At 38.4% G+C, this 19167-nt stretch overlaps 1 protein-coding gene across 2 annotated transcripts in view; it reads right to left on the bottom strand.

Annotated features, from left to right (window-relative positions):
- The window catches only part of LOC118807589 (membrane-spanning 4-domains subfamily A member 4A-like), a 40997-nt gene extending 22060 nt beyond the window's left edge, over positions 1-18937 (bottom strand). Inside the window, exons 1-7 of one of the 2 annotated variants that reach the window (XM_036569624.1) lie at positions 18848-18937; positions 14790-14972; positions 14588-14701; positions 14376-14432; positions 13808-13999; positions 13297-13410; positions 13124-13217 (exon numbers count right to left, since the gene is read on the bottom strand). In XM_036569624.1, coding sequence (XP_036425517.1) covers positions 13164-13217; positions 13297-13410; positions 13808-13999; positions 14376-14432; positions 14588-14701; positions 14790-14948 — 690 coding nt within the window. In that variant the 5' untranslated portion in view covers positions 14949-14972; positions 18848-18937 and the 3' untranslated portion in view covers positions 13124-13163. Of the gene's footprint in view, positions 1-13123; positions 13218-13296; positions 13411-13807; positions 14000-14375; positions 14433-14587; positions 14702-14789; positions 14973-18847 lie in introns of those variants that run through there. The other variant, XM_036569626.1, reaches the window with a different exon arrangement.
- Positions 18938-19167: the final 230 nt, after the last annotated feature.

The raw sequence follows: 19167 nt of genomic DNA, 5'->3' as shown, positions 1-19167 counted from the left end.
TAAGATCCTCACAAGAGTTCTGGGTAATGAAGTCCATTTCATCCCGTGATACTGGCAAATGCGTTGCGGTACCCCGGGTCCAGCACATCCTTAGCAGCAACCCAACATTGCTCCTCCGGACCATACCCCTCCCAATCCACCAGGTACTGCAGGATCCCACCTCGTCTCCGCGAGTCCAGCAACATACGGACAGCGTACACCGGTGCCCCATCTATCAGTTCCAGTGGTGGGGGTGTGTCCTCTGGGGTTGCCTCATCCAAGGGCCCTGCAACAACAGGTTTCAAAAGAGAAACATGAAAAGAACTTGAAACCCTGAATCTCTGGGCTAAGTTCAACCTATATGTGACTTCATTGACCCGTTTCTCTACTTTAAAGGGTCCGATGTATTTGGGCTGGAGTTTTTTTGCAACTTCCCTCTGATCTGCGGAAGTCCCGGGTGGTCAGCAATACTCGATCTCCCGGTTGAAACGTCGGTGTTGGACTTCTATGACGATCTGCTTTCTCCTTGTGCCATTGAACCACATGCTCGATGCATTGGTGCGTCTCCTCCCACACCTGTTCACTCCAATTCATCCATTGGTCGACTGCAGGCACATCAGTTTGTGCACCCGTCCAAGGTGCTAAGGGGGGTTGATAGCCTAAAATGCACTGGAAACGGGTCATATCTGTAGTAGAGCTGGTTAGAGAATTTTGTGCGATCTCTGCCCAAATTAAGTATTCAGCCCAGTCCAAGGGGTTCTCATAACAGAAAATTCTCAGAAATTTCCCCAGTTCTTGATTTACTTTACTGAATTGAGGGCCCCAATCTGAGACTATGTCCTCCGAAACACATGATGAAACAAGGTCTGAGCAGTTTGAAATGCACTAGGAATTGCCGCAAAAGGGACAAACCTCACTCCCCGGGAAAACCGGTCTACTATTGTTAGGATGGTGGTATATCCCTGTGAAACGGGTAAATCAGTGACAAAATCCACCGCTATGTGGGACCAGTGTCTATTAGGCATGGGTAAGGGCACTAATTTTCCAGCAGGTAGCATCTTTGGGGTCGTGCGCTGTGAACAAACTGAACAGGAGGAAACAGAAGTGTGAATGTCTTTAATCACTGACTCCCACGAGTAGCGATGTGATAAAAGTTTAAGTGGACGGGTTTCGCCAGGATGTCGGAAGGGTACGGAAGGCCTCCAGGACATACAGTTTATCTGGAGGGCACTGAGTGGGTATTTCTTGGTTAGCGAGTGCCTTTTCGATGTCTTCATCGATCTGCCAGCGAATTGAAGAGATGGTGATTTCTGGAGGGAGTATATGTTTGGACAATTCAGTTTCTCGCATCAGCTTTAGTATTGCGGAAACCGGGTCTAAAAGTGATGTTAAAGAGGAATCTGGCAAAGAAAAGTGACCACCGGGCTTGTCTGGCATTAATTCTTTTGGCTGTGCGGAGGTATTCAAGGTTCTTGTGGTCTGTCAGAAGGGTAAAAGGAAAATTGGCTCCCTCGAGCCAGTGACGCCACTCTTCCAGGGCAAGCTTAACCGCAAACAGTTCACGGTCCCCGATACCATAGTTCCTCTCAGTAGCTGACAACTTATGGGAAAAGAAAGCTATGGGGTGTAGTTTTTGTGGAGATCCTGACCTTTGTGATAGTACAGCCCCAACTCCTGTTTCTGAGGCATCAGCTTCTACTATAAACGGCTGTGCGGGGTCTGGGTGTTTCAAAACGGGGGCTGTGGTGAACGCTTCTTTAAGTTTCTGAAATGCACGTTCTGCGGAGTCATTCCAGATGATCTTCTTTAGACTACCCTCTAATAGGGAGGTTAATGGGGAGGCTATGGGGCTAAAGTTTCTAATAATTCAGCGATAAAAATTAGCAAAACCCAAAAATCTTTGAAGGTCCTTTACTGAGGTGGGTGTGGACCATTGAGCTATCGCATCTACCTTGTTATCATCTATAGTGACTCCTTGGGGGCTTATGATATATCCTAGAAAGGATACTGACTGCAAATTTTTCCGCTTTCAAGAATAAATTATTCTCGAGGAGTCTTTGGAGAACTGAACAAACATGTTTCACATGTGTATCTAGATCAGGCGAGTAAACTAGGATGTCATCTAAGTAAGCAATAACAAGCTGGCCTAACATGTCTCTGAGGGTGTCGTTGATGAATGCCTAGAACACCGAGGGGGCGATAGAGAGCCCAAAAGGCATCACCTGATACTCGTAGTGCCCCCTGGTGGTCAAAAACGCGGTTTTCCATTCGTCTCCCTTCCTCACTCGAATCAAGTTATAAGCACTGCGTAAATCTAGCTTAGTGAAGAATTTAGCCCCTTTGAGTTGTTCTAGTGCTACCGGAACTAAGAGAAGCGGATGGGGTAGGCTTCTGAGATCTGATTAAGGGCCCTATAATCAATGCATGGGTGAAGTCCTCCATCTTTCTTTTTAATGAAAAAGAAACTAGAAGCGATGGGGGACATAGAGGGCCGGATAAAGCCTTGTTCTAGGGCCTCCTGAATGTAGATATCAAGGGCTTTTTGTTCTTCCTGTGTCAGCGGGTAGACTCGTGCTTTGGGGAAAATGGGATTTTCGACCAGATCGATAGCACAGTCGTAGGATCTATGCGGGGGTAATTTGGTGGCATTTTTCTTGTTGAAAACTTCCTTTAGATCTGAATACTCGGGGGGAATCTCAACAATAGTGTCAGCGTTGGGGCTTTCAATAAATGTGGACAAAAGGGCTATGGATGGAGTGATTAAACAAGAATGGGCACAATAGTCCGACCATTTGGTAATGGTATGTTCTGGCCAAGAAATTACAGGATTGTGTTTTTCTAAAGTCCTAAGTCCTAAAATGATTTCGAATTCTGAGTGGTCTAGAACTAAAAAGGACAGAGTTTCCTTGTGACATGCACTGATCTGTAGCTCCACTGGGTGCATGACTCGGGAGATGGTGCGTAAACGCACTGGTCCTCCATCCAACGCTGCCACTTTTAGTTGAGTCTCGAGTGACTTCACTGGTATCTGCAGCTGCTCCATGAGTTTGCCGTGAATGAAGTTTCCCTCTGCTCCCGAGTCGATCAGAGCTGAAATGATAAGAGAATGGGGATGACAGTATATAACTGCGTTCAACATTACAGATTTAGAAACCAACCCCTTTGTGGGAACACCCACCACAACTCCACGTGCTGTCCAGGGGTCGGCGCCTTAGTTTTTTGTGGGCGGGTTTGGCACTCACAAACTTGGTGTCCTGCCTTGCCACAATACAAACAAAGATGGTTTGGCAAACGATGCTGCCTTTCTTCTGGAGATAGCCACGAAGAATCACATTGCATGGGTTCTGTGGTTTCTGGGTGCTCTGGCAGAACCCTTCCCCGAGGCAATCCCCTCCTCTGATCACGTGTAGCCTTCGGTCTTGAGTGAGAGTGCAACAAGTGATCCAATTTAATAGCTAACGTAATGAGTTGGTCGAGAGTTAGATCATCGTCTTTACTGGCAAGTTCGTTTAAGATTTCAGTATTCAAGCCTTGGCGAAACATCACTAATAACGCCGCCTCATTCCACCCGCTGCTAGCAGCGAGAGTTCGAAACTCCAGCGAGTAATCAACTACAGAGCACGTTCCCTGGCGTAGCTTACATACTTTCCCTTCTTACAGGATGATCGAACACAGTCTTCAATTGTGTGAGGAATTGGGCGTATCACCTGTGGTGAATCGCAGTCCAACTAGCTGTAGCCCATTCTAAGGCTTTTCCGGTTAAACAGGATACAACAAAAGATATCTTAGCTTGACCTGAGCTAGGAGGGGAATTTTCAAAAAACACTGAGCATTGTAGTAAAAAAACCCCTGAATTTATCCGGATCCGAGTCAGAGGGAAGTAGCCCAGTCATGTGATCCTCCTGAGAGTTCTGGGTAAAGAAGTCCATATCATCCCGTGATACTGGCAAATGCGTGAGAGTTGCAGCTGAATGAACAGCTGTTCTCAGTATTATACTTCTCATAAACAAGTGCTGTTCAATTACATACCCAGCCATGACCATGTCTTGGGATGTCTTAAGACATGTCTAAAGGCACATTATGAAGACGTCTTAGGACATCTTGAGGCATGTCTTAAGAAATGAAGACATGTCTTTAAGACATATCTATAGACACGGATCTTAAGATGTCTTGGCAATAATAACATCCCAAGATGTCTTAAGATGTAGGATGCATAATACGTATTTTAACTTTTACCTAAATTATTTTTTAATAAATCTTTTACTTTTAAATATTTTTAAGGGAATTTTAAAACGTAACATTATTTATAGCAAAAATTCTAGTAATTAAATATTTTTCATTATTTATTTTTTTTGTTCTATGTAGGATGCATAATGGTATCACTTATTTTAATATATATATTGTATATTATTTTATAAACATACAAACATTACATACGTTAGTATATACTACATTTATACATTTCAGAACAAATTAAACAACAAAAGTAATAATAATAATAATAATAATAATAATAATAATAATAGGCACATGGTTCCCAGTCTGTAACTTTCTCTACAATAAGCCATTTTATATGAAACCACTAAATGACTTTGTTTACATCGCGATGACAGAATCAAGTTTAGAAAAATGTGGAATTCCCCTGTAAATGTTTCTGTTGCATTAGAAAAGCTTATGGAATCAGTGAAAATTTATTTGTGAGTTCAGACCATGCCTTCAACATGGTGGTAGTAGAAGAGGGAAGACTCTTATGCAACTATTTTGTCATACAGCGTTGCTGCAAAATTTAAAAATTGAATTCGGTTCCAAATACCTTTTTATAGTAATTAACCCTTAATGTTTTAAAAATGTGTTAAAAATATTTTTTTTACAATTACTATTTTACAGTTGCTTTGTTTTTTAATGAAGGTGTCATTTTATGAACTTTTAAAATAATAATAAGAAGAAGGAGAACAAAGAACAATAGTAAGTATGCATAAATTACAGTAATGTAATTTAAAGGGTTATGGAAAAATTACTATTTTACTATTTCACTATTTTTAATTTTGTATTTCCTTGTTAATCTGTTAAAAATTCAGAATACTTCTACATTCAAATAATTTACTCAGCAATCCAAAGCATAGCCCATGAAAAAGAACCCACATAGCTTTCAAAAAATATAGATTACAGTTATTGTTTATTGTTTTTACAACTGTGTATATGCATAGTACAATAGCGTCATCACACTTGATATGTTCTACAGACAGGGAAAAACATGTTAACTGTCTTTGTGTAGAAATTTTAAATATACTACAATAAATACACAGTTCCACAAACCAATGAATCTGATTTTAAGGTCTGCTGTTATTCCGTATATAAGTTATGCTAAAATTATTAGCAATATAGTACTATGAACAATTATAAATGATGGGAAACAATTTTAAGACAAATTCATATGGACTAAAAAGAAAAACTGACCAACAGAGTAATACAGAGGTCTGAACCCCAGCAGCACTCCTAACATACCTGAACCAGATAATGATCAGCTGTCAAACAATTAATACCAGACTCAGATGTGCTGGGAGCTGGAATAGAGCCAAGCTGTGGACATTTTATGCGGACATATGTGGACACAGGAAACAGGACACAGATAACTCGATGTGCATATGTCCATGCCATAATGCCTGAACACTAACATTACTGATATCACACTGCTAATGCTGTTACCGATCTCTCCTTTTAGAGTTAAATCCATGTTGAGTGAGAGAGCTGTCAGATTCACAGCCCATCGCTTCTTCCTTTTTTTTCAGTGTTGGTCTTCTTTGTCAGAGATATGAGGAAAATGCATCTGTAAAAAAATCAATTTTAAGACAACAAATCTGAAATTACTTTTGGAACTGCATACACAAGCAGGCTGAATTTAAAGGGAACCTATTATGCTAATTTCCAATGTCCATAAATTTATTTTTGGGGTCTACTATAAAACATTTACATGCTTCAGTGTTCCAGAAACACATTATTTTTCTCATACTGTAATTGTTTACTCACCCTCTGTCTGAAACGCTCTGTTAGAGCTCGTGTGTCTTTAAGCCCAGTATGCTCTGATTAGTTAGCTCACTCACTTGGCTCTGACTGATTAAGCGCCAGAGCGGTTCCGCCAATACACGGCCTCCAGTAGATGCGTTGCGTTGTGTGAGGGCATGCCAAGCTCGCTGGTAGGTGGGCGATAAGGATTGTGTTATGGGATTACATCATCTTGTAACAAAGGAAAAGGGCTGGGGAACTCCAGCCCTCAGGCAGCTGAGAAAAGTGGTTTCTTTGGGAGAGAGTTTCTCCCTCTGGCATATACTTTCAGCTTTGTATCTTACATGCACAAAAAGCTACATAACACAGTAAATAAAAGGGAAAGCATTATATATTCCCTTTATAAGTAGAATATAATGTACAGTATACATACGTTTACTCATCTAAAATCAACTCAAGCATTTAGTACACAAAGAAATGTGACAAGGCTTTAAATAATACCTATGCATGAACTCCAGCATGGCACCCAGCTCACACGCATAGCTGATGTTCAGACAATGATGTTCAGTGTAATGAAAGAAGCATCAGGATGAGGCCACTTGGGTAAGAGCACAGTTGAGTGTTGAGAATGATATGGACTGCCACCATACTGGATGAGGCCCAAAGAGAGAATGTTCCTTGGGAAGGATTGAAAACAACAAAGTTGATTAGATAATTCACAATTCTATTGTTTTCATCCTCTAATATGCCAATGTCAACACGCAAGAGAAATGATCATTTGCAGCTGAGGCAGGTGTGAGCTTCGCACTGATATCTGTATCTGTTAAAAGCTGTGTTAAAGGAGAATTCCACAATTTTTAAGCACAATTTCATCATTAAGATGCAAAAAAGTAGTCTGATACGAAATGTTCCATTGTGGAAGAACTCACAGAGTCAGAGTTGTTCACAGTGGCAGTGACAAGAACCAGACGTTTGAAGAGTTCAATGCCTCTAATCTCTCTCACAGAGAATTATTACATGAAATGATTATTAATAAGCGCTAAACTCTATTACAGCATGTTTACCACATGCTGTATGCTATAAATTGTAGGGCTCTGAGACTTGCAGTATTACACATTAAAGTACAATGAAGAAGTAAATTCATGCATATTGATACAGTGTTGGTGATATTGCCATATCGATATTTTGAATACAGCTGTAATGGCAAATAACATATTAATAAATTGAAGGAACAACGCGCAGATATTTGAGTAGTCTAACCCAGCTTTACCTAAACATTCTGCTCTTCTGTATTACAATAAATACTTCATGAAATATATTTGTTCGGAATACCCACCAAATCTAAACATCTGTCTGACATTCATATAGTTTTATTTAAAAAGTTAAAACTTGAGTCTCACCAGTCGCTCAGCTTCAGATGGTTTCTGATGAGAAACATCTAAAACAAAACAGACACACGAGGTAAATGCAGCAAAACAATAACAGCAGGCATAACAATAAAAAACACAAAACAAACTGGCCATTATATATTACTGACTAAAATGTAGCCGAGTAAAACATAGATTATTAATCTAAAGCACAAATAATATATTTTTAAAATATTCTGGAAAGTACAAATCCACCAAGACGTTGCTAGAGTAAATGTAACTGTAGTAAATGTAAACTGAGCAAATTAAAATCATTACTACCCTCTCTGAACTAGACAAACTGACGGACTATGTTCAGTCTCATTGTCGTGTTTTTCAGTGTGTTAACCTTGCTGCACTAAGATCAATCTTAGATTTAATTATGAGGCAGCCTTTCCTTTGTTCCAGCTACCTAAATGCTTCAACTGACTGATTCTGCTGCGCACTAGCACAGCATCTCACCTGTCTATACTCCAAACCTTATGAGTCTCCATGGCTGCACTGCTGGGAAGGGACAGCTGTACAGATGTGAAGCTGGGTGGTATGTTTACAGTGCGCTGCTGGGTGAGACAGCTGTACAGAGCTGAAGCTGGGCGGTATGTTTACAGGGCGCTGCTGGGTGAGACAGCTGTACAGATGTGAAGCTGGGCGGTATGTTTACAGTGCGCTGCTGGGATGAGACAGCTGTACAGAGCTGAAGCTGGGCGGTATGTTTACAGTGCTCTGCTGGGTGAGACAGCTGTACAGAGGTGAAGCTGGGCAGTATGTTTACAGTGCTCTGCTGGGTGAGACAGCTGTACAGAGGTGAAGCTGGGCAGTATGTTTACAGGGCGCTGCTGGGTGAGAAAGCTGTACAGAGCTGAAGTTGGGCGGTATGTTTACAGGGCGCTGCTGGGTGAGACAGCTGTACAGAGCTGAAGCTGGGCGGGATGTTTACAGGGCGCTGCTGGGTGAGACAGCTGTACAGAGCTGAAGCTGGGCGGTATGTTTACAGTGCTCTGCTGGGTGAGACAGCTGTACAGAGCTGAAGCTGGGCGGTATGTTTACAGGGCGCTGCTGGGTGAGACAGCTGTACAGAGCTGAAGCTGGGCGGTATGTTTACAGGGCGCTGCTGGGTGAGACAGCTGTACAGAGCTGAAGCTGGGCGGTATGTTTACAGTGCTCTGCTGGGTGAGACAGCTGTACAGAGCTGAAGCTGGGCGGTATGTTTACAGGGCGCTGCTGGGTGAGACAGCTGTACAGAGCTGAAGCTGGGCGGTATGGTTACAGTGCGCTGCTGGGTGCTAAGCGACACCTGACGCAGCCGCGAGGTATAAACAGACAAGCCGCTTAGCCGCTAGCTAGCTAACTACATACGCTAACCTAACGCTGGTGTCTTCACTCGGCAGATCGACCCAGAAATACAGAAAAAATGTTTACTCCAGCTGACTGTTAGTGAGGCTGCTTATCTCATTTAATCACTACTCACCTTTTAAAGGCAGATTCTGACCGTTGCAGTCGTAACTCCAGTCGCCACTCCACTCGGTCCAGTCAGTTAACTTTAGTCAGCTACGCAGCTGAAAATCCTCGTTTTTGGGAGCTGAAAGCGTCACCCGGCAGGCGGCGCTGTCTTAGTAAGGAGTGTAAGAGACTGTCTTATCCAGGTTTAACACTCGCTAAACAAACTCGATAAACTGCCCGCGTTAGCGACCTCAGAGACTCGCTCACTGTGAACGGCTGTAACGGTCGCGTTTGGCTTTAAAAGGAAAAACGGTGGAGAGCGCTCGCGCTTCAAAACCGAACGTCCAAGCGGCGGAGTCTCGCGCTCTGATTGGACTGAAACTCCCGCTAGTCTTTTGTTTGTCCTCCCATAGAGCTTTTTATCCGGTTCGTGCCTCTCTGTACTTAATGAACTGTGCTGTTTTGTTTTTGTTTGTTTGTTTGTTTGTTTTAATCTAGACACAGAATAGAAAACTGCAAACCCTTGAAATACACAAGACAGCTGTACAGCATTATTATACAAAGCATCACTGGAGGCCATGTCTTAATATATTAAAGTGAAAATATGAAGTTGGACATTTAAACAAAAATCTGTTTATTATGTAATTTTACGTTACGAAACAATATAGCTCTTTATATAACTACTCAAATACATTTGTTTATTGTTTGTGTTTTCCAAATACCTGGAGATAATAATTTTTAAAGTTATACATGGTATATAAAAAGTTTGTTCTCTCTTTCTGTTGGGCCAAATTAAAAGTCCTAATGGTCTAACTTTGGGGAGCCCTGATCTGTTTAGGAGAATAAACAGAAGTGTAGATGTTGAAGAGAGTGAACCAAGTGCTTTTTTTGTGTTAGGTTTTGGTGGTATGTAATCTCTAAAGTACTCAGGTTAGCTGTTAAGTACACTTACTTCCTATTAGTTCAAAGTTGTTTTATCTTGGTTCCTAGCTTGTTGTCTCTTGTTACAATTGTACATTTGAAAATAGATCAATGTTGTGTTAATCATAGCATGTTTCCTGCAAATGAGCAAAAGGCTGTGGCTGACTGTGATTGTAACATTTACCAATGGAGATAAATCAAAAGTTATTCTACCATGAACTTCAATGATATAAGGAAACAAGTTTAAACATTTTAAGGTAAAGTAAATGGTTTAAGAATTTATTTTTTCTTTTGCTGTTTTGCTACTGTAAACATATTTCTGCAATAATCAAATGTACAGCAAGTAAAACCTTAGTGAATGTTCTTTTAGTAATATCACACAAAAACCATAAGATTACAGCAGGCTGTTTCTTGAGGACATATTTATATTCTCTCTTATATAATTATATTCTCATTATATTTTACATTAGGCAGTGCTGTGGTAATCCTGGTAGTCCTCAGTTGTAATTTTCAGTTTGACAGTACCACAGGAATACCACACTCATACCACAGGACTCTTTGGACTCAACTGAACTGTCTTAAGACACAACATCTCTATGTCTTAAGACAAAGTGATGTCTTAAGTCATGCCCCATCTTCAAGACACACAAAATAATTACTTCTTTGTCTTAAGACGTTAACTTTCATGTCTCAAGACAAAGATTGTGTCTTCACTCATATGTCTTAAGACGTTCTTGAGATGTCTTGGCATAAGAAAATGTCTAAAGACATCTTATAAATACTGTCAAGACATCTTAAGCATCAGATTGAAAACCCTTATGCTTGCTTACAAGGCCAAAAATGGACCAGCCCCTCCCTACTTGATGGCAATGGTCAAATCTTGAACTGTACCACGAGCCCTTCGAGCTTCGAGTACAGCTCGGCTTGACCCGCCATCCTTCAAAGCGCGCGGAAGGCAAACATCTAGACTGTTCTCTGTGCTGGCACCCAGGTGGTGGAACGAACTCCCACTGGCTGTCCGTACAGCAGAGTCTCTCGCTGTCTTCAAACGCAGACTGAAGACACACCTGTTTATTCAGCACTTAAATGAGCACTAAATTAAGTATTGATTGTAATGTATTGTACAGCACTTATGTATTGTATTGTATTGCACTGTTCTGTGTTTAACTCTGTCCCTTTTCACTAGGTGTCAATGACCTTCTGATTCTAGCAGTATCTAAGTTTAGGACTGTCTTTCTCTCTAACCTATTGGTAGCTAGCAAAGATTCTTTCTCTGGATAGACAAAGCACTTTTTGTAAGTCGCTCTGGATAAGAGCGTCTGCTAAATGATGTAAATGTAAAATGCATAAAACCAACCTTCAGATCTGAAAAGAAATCTTCAAAGATAGGCTGTTTTATGGCTAATAATGTGTGAAGCTAGACAATCTCTTTATCAACAATATCAGTAACAATAGAAAAATACCACTAACAAAGTCACCTACATATATGTGGGGCATTTTTCCTAAGATATAAAAATTGGAGTTGTGAAGCCTCTTTTAGTTCAACCACGGCTGCCCAGACATGACTGTATGAACGCCACCAATCGTGCTGGCTGCTAGAAGGGACACATTGAGAGACAAGAAAATTCTGCCTAAACTTTTAATATATTTCCCCAATAATATCATTTATATTTTCACTTTAGTATCATCTTAATTCCACAGTGCAGGTGAAGAATATCCTTTGACTTTAGCAGGATATTTTTGCCCAAATTAAAAACATTGTAAAGATGTATGTCTTGACATTGGGTAAATTTTAATGTAAAAATTAAGCCACTCATCTGAGATTTACGGCTACAGTCTGTTCACTGCATTAATTAATACAGTAGTAAGCTGAACATTTTAGTATTTTTAACACACACACACATTCAACCACGCACACACACACACACACACACACACACACACACTAAATGAAGGGAAACAAAATACTATTTAGCTGAAGATGAACTCTGCTGCTGTTATTTTAGCACTTTTCATCTGTAGGAAACCACTGCTGGTTTGGAAACTTTGTGGGTGGGAGATGTGGCTGACTAAGCTAAAAAACCCCAGTTGTGGTCTTACCTTTATGTAATTTCTTTCCTTTACTGATTTTACTATGAGATCATTTTTTTCTTTTACTCTTACTTTCATAATGATCCCTTTGACAACCAACAGCAAAACAGCCTCTAAAACATTCTTTATTGCTCATCCTTTTGAGGTTTCATTCAAATATTAGAACAAGACCAGTTGAGCCTAGTTTTGCAGACTGTCAGGCCGGCCAAATTCTCCTCTGCACCTCTCGGTAAATAATGCCAGGGGCAAAACAGTCATTTTAAAATGAGGGGGGCACAGTTGTCAGTACATGACACCCCTCAAACCTCACACTCGTAGGTTCAGTTTTACTTTTGTAGTGTGTGCATTTTTACCTTGAAGCCAATTTTAGTGTTTGGGGAAGCAATAAACAAACACACCCCTCAGGGAGGTTAACAAACTCACACAGGGTCCAAAACAGGCCTTTCAAAGTTTCAGCTGGACAAAAAATCTGCTCTAAAACACAAAACTAAGGTTATGCTCCAAAATAAGAAGCTGACACATCACTGACCGGTAGCAAAAATATTCCATTACAAATCACTAATTCTCTGAGATCACTTTACTTATTACTCCAAACTTGTAATTACATTTACTTCTGATTTCTTTAACTAGTACTGGCCCTAAATGAGGTGAGAAATATATATTAAAGTTGTATTTGCTCATTTTACAAATAATACCTAATATGATATTTGTTCTGACAGTTGGTTCTATACATATTAGAAAAATGTAATATATATATATATATATATATATATATATATATATATATATATATATATATATATATATATCAGCAGTATAAATGTTTTGTCTTTACAATAAAACCAGAACCAAACCACACAGAAGGAAACACACAAAAATAATCTTTATTATCAGGAAACTGCTGGAGGTTTTGATAGACCTGTTTATGTGTGTGGGCAGCTGTGACTGACACCTAAATACCCCATACACGATTCTACATTATTTTGTGTGTAAGTGGTGTGTGTGTGTTTTTCCTGCCACAATGTATGCTAAGTTAAATCTCTTTAAACTACATTTAAACCTTAGGAAAAAAATAAATGTAGCATTTAAAATACAGAAATGTAATGTAACCACAATCAATTTAGAATTTAAGAGAAAAAATGTAAAAAAAAGAAAATGCAGCACTTAACAGAAATGAATGTAGGACTTACTATTAAAATGAATTTAGGAGAAGAAAATAGGACTTAAGAAATATAGCTTCAGAACTTAACACACATACATTTACAACATAAGAGGAATTCACTCAGAAAAATAGTTTCCTCTTTTGAAATATTCTTTCAAATTTTAAACATTTACAGCCAGATGGCGTCTTTCAGGATTGTTGAGGTGAATCATGGTCTGTAACAAAAAAGAACAATTCATGAACATTCAGCTGTCAGTCAAATATTTAAAAACACAACAAAGGCGTCTCACTGACCAGAGATTCAGCGCAGCAGGTGGCTTTGCAGGCGAACGCAGAAGTGCAGATGGTGATGATGAACTCGAGCAGAGAGAATATCAGCAGCACTCCACTGATTCCACCTGACTGGACCTGAAAAACATTTACCTGTTAACTGCAGAAAAGAGTCCATTTTCCACGAAAGAATCTTTGCTACATGAGAAAAAGCTGAACCCAACGATAACACATTTCTCACATGAGGTACTTTCTGGTTCTCATGTTACTAATTTATATGAGTGAACACAACTTATCAGGTTATTATGTGTGTAATAATCATCAGTCAGTACAAAATAAATGAGTAAATTATCTATGGACTAGTGCTCAATGAGTAATTAATCAACATGTAAATAATGAACATTTAATTACTTAGTGAATTATCATGAATTAATTCGTGGCCCCTAATGTAAAGTATAACCAAATATAACATTGACAAAATTTGTCAATTAAACTGGCAGCAAAATTAGAGCAATTTGATTAGAGAGATACACACCCACACCCAGGTGACAGCGTCACACATCTTGCTCTGTTCATAAGAAGACCTGAATGAACTTGAATGATATCCATATGAACATCTGTAATATCTGTCAGAAGTTTGCTGAATGGCTATGTCAAGAGACAGCAGAATGACGGCTACTCCTGCAGCCACGGCGCTGATTATATTCATCACCAGAGAGCTTCTCACCTACACGAGAGGAGAAACAGACAACAGCGTAAAAGGCAGAATAATTCACACACAAACACACACACACACACACACACACACACACACACACACACACACATATATTATATATATATATATATATATATAAATTATGTATAAATTTCACTTGAAATATTTTATTCACACTTTATAAGAAGCAAAGTGTGAATCAGTAGCTTAGCTAGAGTTAATAACTGTACCCCAGCGAGGTGTGAAAGAGAGGGGCTTCTGATAAAGTTGCCATTGAGTTTAAACTTTATTTAAACATTATCTTTATTTGTCTTTCCAAGTTAAAAAATTAAGAATGAAATCTCACTAATATGATAACAATACTATACAGGCTGTGTTTACTTACCACACAGATATTAGCTTTGTTGCCTGCAGCAACAGACAAAGAACCTGAGGTGATATACTAGCATAGAAGAAGAAGAGAAGAGAAGAAGAAGAAGAAGTAAAAGAAGAATGAAAATTAGGCCTGAAAGTTAGATTATTTTCTATTTTTATCAAGTCTGAATAAATCTACAATCGAGAACTACAGGAATACGAAGGATACACAAAATAACCTACAAGACATGATCCCCAGTAGACGACACCACTAATGACACCCAAACTTGGGTGTGGTGGTATTGTTTTAATAATGCCAAAAAAGATCGTCATGATCCCGATCATTATCTGGACAGTCTATGAGAACAAGAGACAATCAGAGCAAAGAAACATGTAAACATGCCCAGTGTAAATATTAAACAAAACTAGACCAGAACAGTTTTACCCCCAGTGCCTTCGGCTCTCCATGCAGAAGTTTTTTAACTGGGCCTCCAGTGGAGACTCCAGTCCAGAGGCCATATTGCTCTGTTCCTTCTGGAACCACTTGGGTCACAATGCTTAAGCCGTTTCTTGTGTTTTCAACAGGTCCAACACTCGAGGCCATCCTGAACACAAACCTGTATGAAATCTAATGACAACAAAGTCAGTGTTAAAAGATGGAAACTTTGCCAACTATGATCAGTGAGTGTTCTCACTTGTTCTATGATTTATTTTATTGTACAGGAAGAAATAAAATATTTATAAGGAATAATTAAACACCAATAACTGAGTTAATTCTAAGAAAATCATTGCAATGCAGTCTGTACACTGTTAGATATAAAGGTTCTGTTCAGGTACATTTTTCATTCATTAAGGTACAAACAATGCAAATGTAGCCTCAAAGGTACAGCAGTGGTTTTAAGGTCCAATTGTGCACCTTATATAAGTTTTTCCTAGTGGAAAAGTATATATTTTTTACTTTTTATAACCTCAAGTTTTAAAACAGGACAAGTAAGAAGACTGGAGATGAGACGGGGTGTGTGGAGTCAGACGGGGTAACAGTGGATTATGGTTCAGTTATGTTCCCTGACTAAAGGTACTGAGATGTACCCTTGAGGGTCCCACCCCAGTAACAAGAAGGGTACTGCCCCAGAGACAGTTTATACTGTTATTTCTGAGAGTGTAGAGGATTACATTTCTAACGCCGTAATTATTCTTTTTGATTTATGATTCTTTATGAAATGATTCAACGCATTTTAGTATTTAAGATTTCACCACAATTAGATTGACTGGAAAGCCACTGGGTTCAAAGACAGGCCTGTGTGTACATACTGACCCAGTGAAGAGAGGGGCAAGTTGACCTTGAATAGTAGAGCCGGCTGGTAAAAACCTGTTGAAACCAGTTTTTAGGAGTGAGGTCATCATGCGATAACCAAATTGATGGAGATGTACCTATTAAAGAATGAGCTAACATCAAAATTTGAGAAGTTAGGTGGGGGGATATCAAATTACCCCAGATAAATGGTATATAATAAAGTGTTGTTTGGAACACTGTATTTGTGCAGTTGGGGTCTCTTGAGACCCTGTGCCACCTGATGCTGAAATAAAGAAGAAGCCTTTTTCCTTCTTCCACAAACTCAGCGTCTGAAGACTCTTTCCTTTTTAACATGTTTTGATAACTTAGACTTAGAACAGTTATTAGTGTAAGTGTTTAGCCAGTATTGAAAGATTTCTTTTTATTCATAATATTATGTTGGAGGCCTGGGGTTGAAGGGGATAGCCTTTGGTCTCGACAGAATACAGACGTACATGGATCATTGTACCATACTCAACGTCAGAGCTGAAAAGTAACTGACTTTAGAGTAAAACATTGAGTTACACTGTACCTTAATGAAGTTTACTGTATTAAAACAAATGATTGAACATTCCATTTTTTGTTTCATTTGTTTCATTTGTGGCGGTTCGATAGTGACAATTTTAGTTCATTTTGAGCGGAACTCGATAATGCAGCCAGTACATGACTAGCAAACACAACTTTCGAACAGCTATACACACAATAAATCATAAAGTTTTTCATTAAATTACAAAAATGTTTACTTGTTTGCAGAAATGATGTGTTTCAGTAGTGACAATTCTAAATGTTCCACACTGATTTTCAGACTTAGGCTCCACCAATGGACTAAAACTCTTGTGTTTTGACATGAAAATGTGGGATAACATTTTGTTTAAAACATTAAATTTATGATAAATCCAAATCTTTCCTCTTAACTTTAAATGAAATCGAAAAAGACTTTTTGAAACAATAAGGAAAACAATAATAAAAAAGGTAGGTATTTTATGGTTGGTATAGTGTAGTGGGTAACAATACATCTTCTATGAAGTAGACTGGGGTTCAATCCCCCCACCTTGGGTAAGCCCCCTACACTATACCAATAAGAGTCCTTGGGCAAGACTCTGAACACTACATTTGCCTACATTTTTACATTTGTGTAAAAATGATCAAATTGTAAGTTGCTCTGGATAAGAGCATCCGCCAAATGCCATAAATGTATTTTCAGAAGTGTCACTTTAGGGGTTAGAGTTTAGAACAAACACCTCCAATAGAAAGAACACTATGAATGTTGATATTTTATAAATATTGCTGTGTAAATTAATGCTGTTGGTTTAAATAAAACATAACATAACCTTTGTAAATTTCAAAGGACCGTATATTTAATTTGATGCAGATAGAAAGGCTGTTTTAAGTACAGGGTCAGCTGAAAGTGTGAGAGGAATTTGTAAAAAAAGAGATTGTAAAAAATCTAATTTAATCCACTTGTGGGGAAAATTACGGCCAGAGTGGTTCAGGCGTTATTTTGTGTGGGATTTCATGTGTCATATTATGGATGCAAGTTAAATGGGTAAAAGCACAGCAACGTCTCACATTGCACACGTGGTTAAATTTGCCTGTAATCCTTGTTTATGAATGAGCAAACGTGTTATGGTAAATCGATAAATCTGGCAGTGCTTTTAATGAATCTGAATTTTGATTCACTTTTATCCTGTTATAACTACAGATCAAATAATAACATTGTCAATCTTTAAATGCATACAAACAAAGCAGCCACTTCTGCCTTTAAATACATTCTTCTCTCATGTATTTGTCTCAATGTGACATCATATTTACTTTGATATGTAAAGAACATCATCTAATAACCTTTGTTTCCGTCACATTTTAAACAAGTAAACACATGACCATCACACGTGGTTCCAAAACGGAACCATCACACGTGGTTCCAAAACGGAACCATCACACGTGGTTCCAAAACGCACTTCGTCATATTCTTCATAACTTTCATATTTCATAAGCTACATTCAACGGTGGGTGTCATATGAGAGCTGTAACTGTCTTCTTTCCAGTTAAATAGATGGTTAATGTAATTTTAAATGCTTATAATAAAAGAAACTGAACCTATCTGGGCTATAAACTATAAACAGATGGCATCTCTTCAGTGATCTGCTCTGTAAAAATTTTTTTATAAAAAAATACAAAGAGTGTCTAGGATTTTTGGCTTTCAGCAGTAAATTGTAAGCATATAGCAATATGTGTATCATAAAACACGTTCTGTTAATTTGAGGGGAGCTTTTAAAACAAATAAATACATTTTAAAAAATTACATTTGTTTCATGCAGTTACTGAATAATTTGCCTTACGATTTGGTTCTGTAAATTCAGATGGAAAAACCAAAATACACTCTGGAGAATAAGAGGCCACCAACGTATTTTGTTGACTTTTTAAGTGAAAATAAGTTAACATGTCTTCTACGTTGAATACACTTATGTATGTATGTAATTTGACTGTAAATTTTAGTGCACGATTTCTATTCATTTGCTCGTTTACCATATTACAAAAAATAAAACAAAACTTCCACAGGACACATTTTATCTTTTAGTTTAATTTTATTTTTTTCTGTTAACTTCAGCAAATAGACAGCAATTGAAATCTACATTAAAAAGTGCATTGGCAGAGGATGTTTTCACTTATTTACACTTAGAAAATTGACCAGGGTGCCCAAATTATTGCATATGACTGTATGAACTAAATCTACTTGATTGATGTTGCTGGATGTCGGTGTTTTATTGTTTGAACTTTGACTTTTTCAATGAGTATTGAAAAAGATTAAAAACGTTTTTGGGGACAGTGAAGCAATTTTCAGCCTAAACCTTTAAACCTTTCCTCAACAACAGTTTCATTTTAGTGACAATTTAATTTCATAAATCATTTTTAGGATTCTTAATCAATTTTAAATCAATGTTTCATGGCATTTTTACATTTTACAATTTAAAAATTAAATCACTTCCCTGAGATTTCCAGCTACAGTTTGTTGGTTGAAACAATAAATGCATTTATTAGCAAATTAGTCATTTATGTTCTAACACACACACAAAGACACACACACACAAAAGCTTATCAGCATTAGAAATGTTTTCTTTAGAATAATATTAGAACTGTAGTAAATAGGATGACACAAAAGTGCTGTTTACCTGATGATGAACTCTGTTACTGCTAGCTCAGTGATCTTCATCTGCAGGAAACCACTGCTGGTGTGGAAAGCAACTACAGAGATGTTTTTGTGGGCAGGAGTTGTGGCTGATTGACCTAAACGCTTTTATAGTCATCTTCTACCTTCTTCTACAGCCCACTCACTTCTGAATTCAGCTACATATAAAAACATAATGCATAAAATGCAAAAGTTTGAACGCCCTTGTTCAAATTACACGTTTAACAGACGTTCTAAGTGAATAAAAGTCTACAGAGAGCTCACTTACATTTTTCTGCAAATATTAGTGCACAGTTTCATTTT

Source organism: Colossoma macropomum, unplaced genomic scaffold (assembly GCF_904425465.1).
Source record: "Colossoma macropomum unplaced genomic scaffold, Colossoma_macropomum, whole genome shotgun sequence".
Classification (NCBI taxonomy): Eukaryota; Metazoa; Chordata; class Actinopteri; order Characiformes; family Serrasalmidae; genus Colossoma; species Colossoma macropomum.
The sequence above is the reverse complement of the archived record's forward strand: the minus strand, read 5'-3'. Positions and strand labels throughout refer to the sequence as shown.